This window comes from Pristiophorus japonicus, chromosome 16, assembly GCF_044704955.1.
Source record: "Pristiophorus japonicus isolate sPriJap1 chromosome 16, sPriJap1.hap1, whole genome shotgun sequence".
NCBI classification, from domain to species: Eukaryota; Metazoa; Chordata; class Chondrichthyes; family Pristiophoridae; genus Pristiophorus; species Pristiophorus japonicus.
Window position 1 is genome coordinate 21,338,171 of NC_091992.1, and position 14,309 is coordinate 21,352,479.

Consider the following 14,309-nt stretch of genomic DNA (forward strand, 5'->3'; position numbering starts at 1 on the left):
TGGTCACAACATTCACGAGCAAAAATCCAAACGTGTGTATCCCCAAAGCCACAAAAAACCTGCCCACCTTTCCCATAGCATTTTCCCACTGCCACAACGATAACGAGCAACCTGCAAATTATCCGTAAATATTGAAGAAGCTTTCAATTTTCCTCTGCAGATTCCAAATTTAAGAGGCATGGGGCAAGAATACCTTTGGTCACTGTGTGTAGGGACGTTGCCAGCACATTCTATACAAACCAATCTACAATTGCACGAGAAGTACCAGAGCAAATGGTTACACAACATCACCACACACAGCGACTGAAGAGTTCTTAATCATGCATTCTTCTGATAATCTTCAGTGCCTTAAACTAATCTGTACCCACTGGAAAACAAGACCAGCATCTGAACTAAAATTATAAGGAATCCATTTTGAATTTTGAATTTCAATAAATTTAGATGTGGCATCCGTTCGTAACACAGTAAATATTCACCCATGCACACTCCATATTATGACATTAGTAGGTTCCTCCTATATTCAAACAATGAAGGACCAATATTTGATATTATCCAAGAGCATTGTCATTGAATGAAGGGTTGTTCTATACATGGTTTCTCAGTCATGTAATTATCCTTTCCCCCTTGAGGGAATAAGTCTCAGAATAAGGGGTCGGCCATTTAGGACTGAGATGAGGAGAAACTTCTTCACTGAGAGGGTGGTGAATCCTTGGAATTCTTTACCGCAGCGGGCTATAGAGGCTCAGTCAGTGTATATTCAAGACAGAGATCGATGGACTTTTGAATATTAAGGGAATCAAGGGATATGGGGACAGTGCAGGAAAGTGGAGTTGAGGTAGAAGATCAGCCGTGATCTTATTGAATAGGTGGAAATAATCAGCCATGATCTTATTGAATGGCGGTGCAGGCTCGAAGGGCCGAATGGCCTACTCCTGCACCTATTTTCTATGTTTCTACGTTTTTAAACCATTTTCGTTCTGCCAATAAGGGCGCTCTGTACATGTGCTGCTATGAATTCTTAAGCAAAGTAACCATGAAGCAAATACATTACACCCTTAAATGCATCTGTGGATTTGACAACTTGTGGACTGGAGTTAGAACCCTTTATGCCAGCAATGTATCTAATCGAATGGCCTACTCCTGCTACTAATTCTTATCTTATGAGTGCCAGTTCCCCTCAGTGCTCTTGCCTCTAGTCGTGGGCTCAAGCCCCACTCCAGGACTTGAGCACGTAATCTAGTTTGATACGGTGCAGTCCGTAGAGAGGGCTGCTTTGTCAGATGTGCCATTTATTGGATGAGCTGCCCAGGTAGACATAAAAGATGATGTGGTACTGGAGTTCTCCTGAAGGTTTGGCTATTATTCCTCAACACCGTGGGAAAATCAGCTGCCATGTTTGCTTACAGATCAACAGTGACTGCACTTCAAAAATAATGAATTGCTCGTGAAGTGCTTTGGGACGTCCCGAGAGCAAGGAAGGTCACTACATTAATGCAGGCTCTTTCTTTCCCTATTGGAAATGTATAAATAGTTTAACGCACACCCATTTTTATTTAAACTTTAAATTTAAAAGTTTAAAAAATTATCGTCTCCACACCAATTATTCTGCCACCAATATGCAACACCAAGAACTGAAGTCCACCTTATCAAGATGATCTCACCAGTGATGCCAAACTGATTACTTCTGAGGAGTGTCAACATCATACTGCAGGTTTTGCAATGTGGCACAAAGGATCACACTACACACTGCACCAAAAATCAAAACATTTTTGATCAGAAACCTGCTGGTCAAGTTGCAGTTACTATTCTATTTCCCCCCGACTAACATTGTAGCCACTGGCACAGGAGCTACTACAGAGGACAATGGGCTAAACTTTCTTATCATTTTCGGCGGGTTCTCGGCAGTACAGCTCTTTTTCCGCCCGGCAAAAGTTTCCCCATTATTCTTTTTAGTGGTATCACCCAAATCTGAAAACGCCCGCCGGGACCAAACCGCCGACGTGCACTGTCGAGAAAATCGCCAGGGTGTAAGTTTGGCCTCAACGGGAGCCCGTCCAGATCGCCAAGGGAACCGCTCTGTAAAAGCTGGGTGTTTGCCGCCTGCACAATACAATAGCACGCATCAGCTGAAAATGATAAAGACTGTTCGGTTTATTACACTGGAAAAAGCTTGGTCTTCTGCACTTTTCTCCTCTCCTGTTCCATGGGCTTTATGGGTCCGGTGACTGAGCAGGATGTCTTGCTTTTCTTTATCTTCTTTTTTTTTGATGGACAGGTAAAGACCATCAGGTCCATCGAGCCTGTCCCACACAACAGCGATACCTTGTGTATCACAATATATACACTGCACCCCACCCCAAACCATGTGATCTCCTGGGAGAGGCAAAAATACAGATTTAAAAAACCCAGGCCAATTTGGGAAATTCCTCTCCGACCAATCTAGGCAATCGAAACTAGTCCAGATCATCACTCTGGCCATTAAATTCCCTGCAGTGCCTACTGTAATGTATGTACATACGGTCTGCTCACCACCAGGGGGCACTACTATCGGAGGTCCTAGGGTCTTGGGTTCACTCGTGCTGGGCCCGGTATATAACCTGAACTTCACCTTTGTATCTTGGAAGCCATTAAAGACTGACCAGGTTACTGGCTCACAGTACGGAGTTCATTGTATCATTTCATACACTATACTAGCTTCAGTAAGAGGTGATCTTCGCCACAGCCAGAAACAAATCCAGTTTTTGTTCCCAGCCTTCACATGGGCATTCTTATCCACCCTGGATCCACCCTGCACCCCCATGGGCTGCCATATGGCCCTTGATCAGCATTTCCCTTACAGCAATGCCTTTCAAATCAGGAACTAAGACATAGAGGAATCCAGCCCATCACCCAAGCCCTGCAACTACACAGACACCACATGTTAATGCTCTGACACACTGTATTACAGCACCACCTTCCATTCACTCCACATAATTGGTCTCAACTGAATGTTCACATGGAGGTACTCGTGACATTCTCCACTGGAAAAATCGGCTCATTCAATCTCTTAAGTTTTGTCTGCCTTCATTTAACATGTTTTGTTGTTGCTTCTAACAATTTCCTAATCTTAATGTAATATTGAATGGTATTTTCAAATGTTTATTCGGGTGCTACAGGCCTTCTACTTAATAATGACAATGCTCGTGTCGATCGGGACATCATAGTCCATTATAGCACTATCCAGTTTTCCAAAGTCCGCAATTTAATATAAAAACAGAACATGCTGGAAATACTCAGTGGGTCAGGCAGCATCTGTGGAGAGAAAACCAAGTTAACGTTTCAGGTCAATGACCCTTCGTCATCTGCCTGGAACAGAACTTCTGACGAAGGGTCACTGACCCAAAACGTTAACTTGGTTTTCTCTCCACAGATGCTGCCTGACCCGCTGAGTATTTCCAGCATGTTCTGTTTTTATTTCGGGTTCCGCATCCACAGTAGTTTGCTTTTTGCCGCAATGTAATATATTTGAGTAAAGGCTCAATAGACAGCACACAACCAATCAAATATTGGAACTTCAAACTCCATGCAGCACAAACGTGTCCCAAACCAGTGGAAAACCTTACAGCAATGATGCGTTGCTCCCTCGGATCGATGATGCGGACCTTCTTGTCCTTGCTGGTGGTGCAGATGAGGCTGCCATTGCGGTTCCAGCAAACATTGTAAATCAGGTCATTGTGCAGGTCATCGAGTGACATCAGGGGCTCCCCCGTCCCCACATTCCAAATAATTACCATATTATCACTGCCTGGAACAGATACAACCAGATATAGTACAAGGTCAATGTCATGTATTTGCTCCATAGGTTCTTTACTTAAAAATTCGTAGCAACACATTGCTATTAGGAACTAGTTGGGTTATTAACAAAGGTTTAACAATCACACGACACATTACCAGTTCATCCACTAGGCTCACAACCGCACGCCTCATCGTGAACGACCTCGACCCAACCGACTGGGCTTTTATTGAGTCTTGTGAACATCATATGACATAAGGACATAAGAACATAAGAAATAGGACCCAGGAGCAGGCCATACGGCCCCTCGAGCCTGCTCCGCCATTCAATAAGATCATGGCTGATCTGATCTTGGCCTCAAATCCACTTTCCTGCCTGTTCCCCATAACCCTCGACTCCCCTGTTGTTCAAAAATCTGTCTATCTCCGCCTTGAATATATTCAATGACACAGCCTCCACAGCTCTCTGGGGTAGAGAATTCCAAAGCTTCACGACCCTCAGAGAAGAAATTTCTCCTCATCTCCGTCTTAAATAAGCGACCCCTTATTCTGAAACTATGTCCCCTAGTTCTCGATTTCCCCCACGAGCTTCTCAAACCTAATCTGTACGGTAACTTGCGTTCCCTGTGCTGAAAGTCAATGTCTTATGTACAAGCTGGAAGTGACCCGTTACCTATCTGAAGTTAGCTCCACCAATGGTCTTACTGCTGAGCTCCACAAACCAGCAGGATAAATGGAACATCAGCCTGTGAGTGCTGGGAGACGGGATGCAATCCCACCCGCTGCACAGGAACACGGAATGGTTCCTTTTCCATCATCTACCTCTTCCCAATTATTACATTGTTTATTCTCCGCACAGCTTCGGCCAAGACTACCTAAACCCTACCCGGTTTTTAGCCTCAGAAAAAAAATGACTAGCTAAGCCATTCACAATGCAACATTCACAGGTGCACACAGTAGTCAATAACTCAGCATTAACTTCTGAAGGGTTGACCTCGAAGGGAATCAATACAATTTCCTTGTGTGTCAATTTTGCCCATTATTTCCCCATCTTGTTTCTTTAAGGCACTTAGACTACAATTGCACAGGCACCATCGGTCTATCAGTTACTCACCCAAATTCTTCATGTGTCAGCCAAGACAGTGAGTATAGGCAATCTATTAAATCAGAGTCTATCACAACCAAGCCCGACCTCTCTTCTTACCCATATTCACACAATTACAACTTACAGTTATAGAGCGCATTTCACGTAGCAAAACGTCCCAAGGTGCTTAACAAGAGCGATATCAATTAAAAAAAAAAAGTTTTGACACCGAGCCACAGAAGGAGACATCAGGACAGAGCTTGGTCAAAGAGGTAAGTTTTAAAGAGCATCTTAAGGGAGGAGAGAGGGGTAGAGAGGCAGAGAGGTTTAGGGAGCAAATTCCAGAGCTTAGGGAAAAGGCAACTGAAAGCACAGCCACCAATGGTGGAGCGATTAAAATCAGGGATGCGTAAGAGGCCAGAATTGGAGGAGCGCAGAGATCTTGAAGCCACTTAGGGCTGGAAGAGGTCCTATGGGTGCGGCCATAAGAACATAAGAATTAGGAACAGGAGTAGGCCATCTAGCCCCTCGAGCCTGCTCCGTCATTCAATAAGATCATGGCTGATCTGGCCGTGGACTCAGCTCCACTTACCCGCCCGCTCCCCGTAACCCTTAATTCCCTTATTGGTTAAAAATATATCTATCTGTGACTTGAATACAATCAATGAGCTAGCCTCAACTGCTTCCTTGGGCAGAGAATTCCACAGATTCACAACCCTCTGGGAGAAGAAATTCCTTCTCAACTCGGTTTTAAATTGGCGCCCCCGTATTTTGAGGCTGTGCCCCCTAGTTCTAGTCTCCCCGACCAGTGGAAACAACCTCTCCGCCTCTATCTTGTCTATCCCTTTCATTATTTTAAATGTTTCTATAAGATCACCCCTCATCCTTCTGAACTCCAACGAGTAAAGACCCAGTCTACTCAATCTATCATCATAAGGTAACCCCCCTCATCTCCGGAATCAGCCTAGTGAATCGTCTCTGTACCCACTCCAAAGCCAGTATATCCTTCCTTAAGTAAGGTGACCAAAACTGCACGCAGTACTCCAGGTGCGGCCTTACCAATACCCTGTACAGTTGCAGCAGGACCTCCCTGCTTTTGTCCTCCATCCCTCTCGCAATGAATGCCAACATTCCATTCGCCTTCCTGATTACCTGCTACACCTGCAAACTAACTTTTTGGGATTCATGCACAAGGACCCCCAGGTCCCTCTGCACCGCAGCATGTTGTAATTTCTCCCCATTCAAATAATATTCCCTTTTACTGTTTTTTTTTCCCAAGGTGGATGACCTCACACTTTCCGACATTGTATTCCATCTGCCAAACCTTAGCCCACTCGCTTAACCTATCTAAATCTCTTTGCAGCCTCTCTGTGTCCTCTACACAACCCGCTTTCCCACTAATCTTTGTGTCATCTGCAAATTTTGTTACACTACACTCCGTCCCCTCTTCCAAGTCATCTGTGTATATTGTAAACAGTTAGAAAACAAGGATAAGGATTTTAAAATTTTAAAAATTGAACACATGGGTACTTTTCAGTAGGAATTACTGGATAGCAAGCAGGAGTGTTAAGGTGCTGTAACATTTCTTGTATCGTGAAATAAAAACAGAAAATGCTGGAAATCTCAGCAGATCAGGCAGCATCTCTGGGTAGGAAGCAGAGTTAACATTTCAGGTCGATGACCCTTCCTGATTCTCTTTGTTTCAGTAGAATGCCAGGGCCTGGCTACTGGCTACAAGAACAGTCAGGATCTATACACTTGCTGCTGTATCTGAACCGCAGCAAAATGTGCCAGGGAAGTGGATACTGTTCAAAGGGTCTGGGGAGCTGCAGCAGTGTTCACCATGGACTACAGTCACTGCACAATGACGCTTTGATTAGAAAATGGAAGATTGGGCCTGATTGAGAAGGAAGAAATCTGGGAGCGACCATAAGAGTGATCTATAAAATGTCTGTGCATTTTGAATATTAATGAAACAAGGAAAAACAAAATGAGAGAATGCACTTCTGTGCTGTGTGAGTGTCAGATGAAATACATAAGAACATAAGAATTAGGAACAGGAGTAGGCCATCTAGCCCCTCGAGCCTGCTCCGCCACTCAACAAGATCGTGGCTGATCTGGCCGTGGACTCAGCTCCACTTACCCGCCCGCTCCCCATAAACCCTTAATTCCCTTATTGGTTAAAAATCTATCTATCTGTGATTTGAATACATTCAATGAGCTAGCCTCAACTGCTTCCCTGGGCAGAGAGTTCCACAGATTCACTTCATTACAAAGATGTGTCTCAATTCACACAAAAACAGATGGATTTAACAGCAAGTGTGCATTTGGCCTTCATAGAAATCGGAACTAGTTTGCCGTGTATGATGCCATGGTTACGGATTATAATTTAACACGCCAACAAAGATGAATGGAGGCGAGGTGCCTCCGGTTGACAGGAGGCAGGAGAAATCAGCTGAAGTTGGCTTTTCGCTCCCACTTCATTCCTCCCATGCAGTGGACAAGGGGCTTTCCGATCCCAGAAGAATGTAAATGCCCACAGGCCTGTCATTCTGATATTCCGACTCGACAACCAGCTGACTGCTTGCCGATGGGCAGAGCCGGTGGAGATGGCTGTGGCCATTTGCCTGTTCTGGCAGCCAGTATTCAGTCTACGTAGAGCGTGCAGGAGGATACCAGCTTTAAAAAAAAAAAGGCCAGCTTCTAAAAAATCTAGACAGTCTTTTCAAAATGTATTGGCTTTTTTTACATCTGTTCTAACTGGACGGATTGTTCAGTTTATCAATGAAAATAGGCTAAATATATCTCTGGGGCTTCACAAGTGATTCTGTTGTAGATATACCCTCAACATCCACCCACTCCCTCACGTTCTCCTCAGATTTAAAACTGGTCTAAAGTGTCCCAGCAGCTGTCAGGGCAGAAATCAGCAGCGACTGGTCTCATTCTGTTTGGAAGCCAGCTGCTGTGCACAACAGGTGGGGCTCACAGACATCAACAGACATGGTCTCAGAGGAACACAGTCCGTTAAAGGTGATGTGAAAGGGACAACTGTATCCAACTCAGATCGGGGGATTTGTTCAAAAGTGCGTCTGTCATCAGACACTCAAGCTCATTCTTCTAAACTACAGGCATTGGCCAAGCACCCGCTCCGCTCGGCTCTCCACCTCATCCCACATCGGACAGAGCTGTGGAATAGAATCATAGAAGTTTACAGCACGGAAGGAGGCCATTTTGGCCCTTCGTGTCCGCGTCGGCCAACATGAGGCTATCCAGTCTAATCCTACTTTCCAGCTCTAGATCCATAACCCTGAAGGTTACGGCACTTCAAGTGCACATCCAAGTACTTTAAAAAATGTGGTGAGGGCTTCTGTCTCTACTACCCTTTCAGGCACTGAGTTCCAGAACCCCATAACCCTCTGCATGAAGAATTTTCCCCTCAAATCCCCTCTAAACCTTCTACCAATTACTTTAAATTTATGCCCCCTGGTTGTTGACATCTCTGCTAAGGGAAATAGGCCCTTTCTATCCACTATATCGCGGCCCCTCATAATTTTATGCACCTCAATGAGATCTCCCCTCAGCCTCCTCTGTACCAAGGAAAACAGCCTATCCAATCTTTCCTCAGCTAAAATTCTCAACTCCCGGCAACATCCTGGTAAACCTCGTACACAAACCCAGGCAATGTGGGCCATAAAGGTTTGTATTTTATTTTCCCTCTAATATTCTTCCCGCCACGTCCTTGCTCCTGAAGGGGAGGAACTCTTAGAGGGCAGGGAGTCCATTGCCATAGATGCCAGGAATCCACTCCCAAGTGGCCATTCTGCACAGGTGAGCCGAGAAAACGGATGTGGGCAGACTATTCCACCCTGGGAAGCATCCCAGCCAAGCCCGATCCCATCCTCGCCAATACCCACACACACCAGAACTTTGCATCATTTGTCAGGACTTGCAGAAACGTGTCATGATCTCAGTCGTGGGCTGCTTCCCCACAAACGGCAAGTGATGTAAACAAGTGTCAGCTGTGGCTCAGTGGGCAGCACACTTGCCTCCGAGTCAGAAGGTTGTGGGTTCAAGTCCCACTCCAGGAACTTCAGCACGTAAATCCAGGCTGACACTCCAGTGCAGTAGCTGAGGGAGCGCTGCAGTGTTGGAGGTTCCATCTTTTGGATGAGATGTTAAACTGAGGCCCCTTCTGCTCTCTCAGGGGGACGTAAAAGATCCTATGGTAGAATTTCGAAGAGCAGCAGAGCCAATATTTATCCCTCTATCAACATCACTAAAACAGATTATCTGATCATTTATCACATTGCTGTTTGTGGGAGCTTGCTGTGTGCAAAACTGGCTGCCGCGTTTCCCACATTACAACAGTGACTGCACTCCAGAAGTATTTCATTGGCTGAAAAGTGCTTTAAAACGTTCGGTGGTCATGAAAGGTGCTATATAAAAGTAAGTCTTTCTTTCCTTTAAGTCTCCTGATCTTCTTACATTGACATAAAGGCACACAATTTAGAAAATCTGGGCACATGTTGAGCCAAGTGTCGCAAATCTGCACACACACACAAACAGAATTAACCAATGGAATTGGAAGTGACATCATCTGTCTCCGTCCACCGCGCCCTCGACTGATCTTAGAGTGTGAAGCTCGGTGGCACGGTGTCGGTGGGTTCCGAGCAGTATTTCCACTGCCAATGGCTCACTGCCTCTAGTGGAGGTGGGAGAAAATGGCTACTTTACTTGCCATGCGGTACCATGGCTCTTTATGATAACTGCAGGGGGCAAAAGAAGCTTGTTTCAAAACTCGGACTTTGTGGGAGGGGAGGCTGCCTGTTCATTTTTAAGCTCCACGCGCCCACCCCCCCCCCCATTCACTACCTTAGCAACAGTGGACAGGAATGCAATGGCTTTCCTTACACCCAGTGTTGTTATGATGTTAATAAAAGGAAGTTTGCTGAAAGGCGTATTGCCGCCGCTAACGTATCTTTTGCAGGCGCTCGGTCAAAAATGGGCAGTGGTCCCGTCACTCCTGGAGAAAAATGCAGAGGTGGCAGCAGAGGCCAGGGAGCTGGAGGAACAGTTCCCCACCATACCTCTCTCTGCCACCCAACCCACAACCACCCCAGGGGAAATCAAGAGAAAAACCTTCGAAAATCTGAAGTTTCTTCTTTAAATTAAAATGAGCAAAGTGGTGAGTGGCATAATCGCACAATAAACCATATACCTGTAAATAAGTTTAGAATCACAGAATGGTTACAGCACGGAAGGCGGCCATTCAGCCCGTGCTGACTCCCAGCTCGCCCCACTCCCCCGCCCTTTCCCCGTAGCCCTGCAAAATGTTTTCCCTTCAGATACTTATGCAACTGCCTTTCGAAAGATAAAATTGAGTCTGCCTCCTCCACAATTTCAGGCAGTGCATTCCAGGTCCTAACCACTCGCTGCTGAAACAAGATTTTCCTTACGTCGCCTTTGGTACTTTTGCCAATCACCTTAAATCTGTGTCCTCTCGTTCTTTACCCTTCCGCCAATGGGAACGGTTTCTCTCTATCTACTCTGTCCAGGCCCCTTATGATTTTGAACACCTCTGTCAAATCTCCTCTCAATAATCTCTGCTCCAAGGAGAACAACCTCAGCTTCTCTAGTTTTTCCACGTAACTGAAGTCCCTTATCCCCGAGATCATTCTCATAAATCTTTTCTTCACCCTCTCTACGGCCTTCATATTCTTCCTAAAGTATGGTGCCCAGAATTGGACACAATACTCCAGTCGGGGCCGAACCAGTGTTTCATTACAGGTTCATCATAATTTTACAAGAAATATTAAGCTTAACAGTTGTGCACAAAATACATTGGCCCTGATATTCCACAGGAGTTATACTGGTCTCCCACATAACTATGGCAGCTCCCCAGGGAGATTGTGTAAGCAAAGATAAATTTATCTTTAAAAGATAAAGGATTTTGGTTAGGGATTCAGGACCAGGGCCCATTATCTTAAAATTAGAGCCAGGCCAGTCAGGAGTGAAATCAGGAAGTACTTCTTCAAACAGTGAAGAGTTGAAATCTGGAATTATCTCCCAGCAAAAGTTCTCGATGCTGGATCCATTGAAATTTTCAAGACTGAGATCAATAGATTTTATTAGGTAACGGTATAAAGGGACATGGAGCAAAGGCAGGCAAATGAGGTTGAGGTACAGATCAGTCGTGATCTAACTGAATGGCACAACAGGATCGAGGGGATGGTTGGCCTACCACTGTTCCTATAACTGAAAACAGCCATTTACGCCGGATTTACGGCAGGGGACCGGCAGAACCTCTGCGGAATTTTAGGGCCACCGTATTGCCACTGAAGAATGTAGCTGCTCTGAACAAGTGGACAGACTGTTAAAGTTTATAGATTGATATGTTCCTTCATAGAAAGAAAAGAAAGACTTGCATTTATATAGCGCCTTTCATGACCACCAGGCGTCTCAAAGCGCTTTACAGCCAATTAACTACTTTTTTGAAGTGCAGTCACTGTTGTAACGTAGGATACGCAGCAGCCAATTTGCGCACAAGCAAGCTCCCACAAACAGCAATGTGATAATGACCAGAAAATGTTTGTTTTGTTATGTTGATTGAGGGATAAATCTTGGCCAAGACACCGGGGATAACTCCTCTGATCTTCTTCAAAACAGTGCCATGGGATCTTTTACGTCCACCTGAGAGAGCAGGCGGAACCTCGGTTTAACGTCTCATCTGAAAGACGGCATCTCCGACAGTGCTGCGCTCCCTCAGCACCGCACTGGAGCATCAGCCTAGATTATTCGTGCTCAAATCCCTGGAGTGGGATTTGAATCCACAACCTTCTGACTAAGAGGCGAGCCACAGCTGACACTATGCAAAATGAGATGAAAATTGACTAAACGATGTGGGACCAGGTAGCAATACCTTGAAGGATGCACTACGCGATGTGTTTCCACCTTGGGGTACCTCGCCAAGGTCAAAGCAGACCTGCTGTTCTTGCAGAAGTGCGGTCTGCCGCACTTCAGCAGTTATCGGCAGTGGTCACGATGGTGGGCCCATGGACCATCCATCTGGTCAGGAGGCAATGACTGCCGGTCCTCCGGCCTGGGCATTCTGCTGCGAAGAGGTCACTTCACCATCATCAAAGTTAAGGAGGTGGTGGGCGGCCGCCTCCTCGGAGCAGATGCAACGTACAAAAATTCCTCTCTCAGGTTAAGTAATGTTTATGCCCCTGCTCTCAAGAACGAGCGGCTGGCTCTCTTCCAGCAGCTCCCACTGCTACTGGCAACGTCCAAGCCAGTCATTCTGGGCAGTGACTTCAACTGCATCATCGATGTGGCTGGACGATCCAGCAGAGCCGACAGCAAACTGGACGCCACGTCCAGACTCCTGATGAACGCGGTAAAAGATGCCAAGCTTTGTGACGTCTTCAGCAACCCTGCTGAAGATGTGTATCTGCGGGAGCACCGCGCAGATACACCTGGTCGAGACCAGACGGGTCCGTCCGTTCCAGAATAGACTTCCTGTTTGTGTCCCACACGCTCAAGGTCAGATCCACCGACGTCACGCCGGTGTTCTTCTCTGACCACTGCCTCCTACTGGCCGACTGTCACCCACAGGAAAACCAGAAAGTTGGCAGAGGGATATGGAAGCTGAACGGGAAACTGTTGACTCCAGAAAACATTGAGGAACTCAAGAGGGATTTCAAAGGTTGGGGAACCGTAAAACCCCTCTGCGATTCCCCGATGCACTGGTGGGAAGCAATCAAGATGAACATCAAGAGGTTCTTCATCCTCAAAGATGTCCTGGAGGCGAGAGGGAGACAGAGGGAATTGTCCCAACTCCAGACGAATATGCAAAACCTGCTCCTGCTGCAGTCGATGGGGGTTGATGTCGCGGAGGAACTCGAAGAGGTGAAGGGCCAGCAAGCCTCGCTCTTTGCCTCAGAGTCCTCCAAAATCATCTTCCGCTCCAAGAGTCCACACCGTCGAGCAGGCTGAGACGTGTTCGCGTTTCTTCTTCCAAAAGGTACACAGGGGGAGCTCTGTGATCACCAGCCTAAAAGAAGACGGTTCTGTGACGTCTTCGCAGCCTGACATGCTGAGGATCAGCAAATCCTTCTAAGCCAGGCTCTATGACGTCAAGCCCACAGACCGCGCGGCCTCCCAGTCTTTCCTGTCGTCTATCTCGGAGGTCTTAGACGACAGCGAGCGGGAGAGTCTGGACCACCCGCTAACTCTGGATGAGCTGACAAAGGCCGTCCGGTCCTTCGAGACAAATAAAACTCCCGGAAGCGACAGCTTACCGGTCGAGTTGTATTCGCTCTGTGGGACTGGATGGGCCCTGACCTGCTGGAAGTGTACGGAGGTATGCTTCTGGCCGGCAGCATGTCAGAATCGATGAGGAAAGGCATCATCACCCTCAGCTACAAGCAGAAGGGGGAGAGGGAGGAAATCAAAAACTGGCGGCCCATTTCGCTGCTCAATGTGGACTACAAGATCCTGTCAAAGGTCATCGCCAACAGGGTCAAGTCTGCTCTTGAGCTGGTGATTCACCCGGATCAGACCTGCGCTGTCCCCGGCAGGAAGATCTCTGATAGCCTCGCGCTACTCAGGGATACGATCGCCTACGTGCGGGACAGGAGGGTGGACACCTGCTTAATCAGCTTAGACCAGAAGAAGGCCTTTGACAGGATATTGCACACGTACCTGATGGACGTGCTCTCCAAAATAGGGTTTGGGGAGGGTATCCGCAATTGGATTCAACTGTTCTACACAGACATCAGTAGCGCAGTTCTAATCAACGGGTGGGAAACTGAAAGCTTTCCGATCAGATCTGGAGTCAGGCAAGACTGTCCTCTCTCCTCTGTCTTGTTTGTGTGTTGTATCGAGCCCTTTGCCGAGTCTATCAGGAAGGATGCGGGCATTAGAGGGGTGACAATCCCAGGCAATGGAGGCGCTCAGGTCAAGACCTCCCTGTACATGGACGATGTCACCATCTTTTTGCTCGGATCCGCAGTCGGTCCGCAGGTTGCTCACAATCTGCGACCAGTTTGAACTGGCCTGGGGAGCGAAGGTTAATCGCAGCAAAAGCAAGGCCATGTTCTTTGGCAACTGGACCGACCGATCCTTTATTCCCTTCACCGTTAAGCCAGATTACCTGAAGGTGTTGGGAATATGATTCGGAGCGGACGGGGCGTGCGCCAAAAACTGGGAAGAGCATATTGCCAAAGTGAAACAAAAACTGGGATTGTGGGAGCAGCGCTCCCTCTCCATTGTAGGAAAGAACCTGGTCATCAGGAGTGAGGTGCTCTCGGTGTTGTACGTGGCACAGGTCTGGCCCATCCCTCGCTCCTGTGCCGCGGCAGTCACCCGGGCCGTCTTCCACTTTGTCTGGAGGTCCAAAATGGACCATGTCCGCAGAGACATGACATACAAATCCCTGGACAGTGGAGGAAAG

General features: G+C 46.9%; 1 protein-coding gene across 4 annotated transcripts in view; it reads right to left on the reverse strand.

The window, feature by feature from the left end:
- LOC139226378 (coronin-6-like) overlaps positions 1-14,309 on the reverse strand; it is a 284,392-nt gene that overhangs the window by 33,354 nt on the left and 236,729 nt on the right. For all 4 annotated transcript variants that reach the window (XM_070857100.1, XM_070857102.1, XM_070857101.1 and 1 more), the window contains one exon: positions 3,603-3,784. In XM_070857100.1, the coding sequence (XP_070713201.1) occupies positions 3,603-3,784 (182 nt within the window). The remainder of the gene's footprint in view (positions 1-3,602; positions 3,785-14,309) is intronic.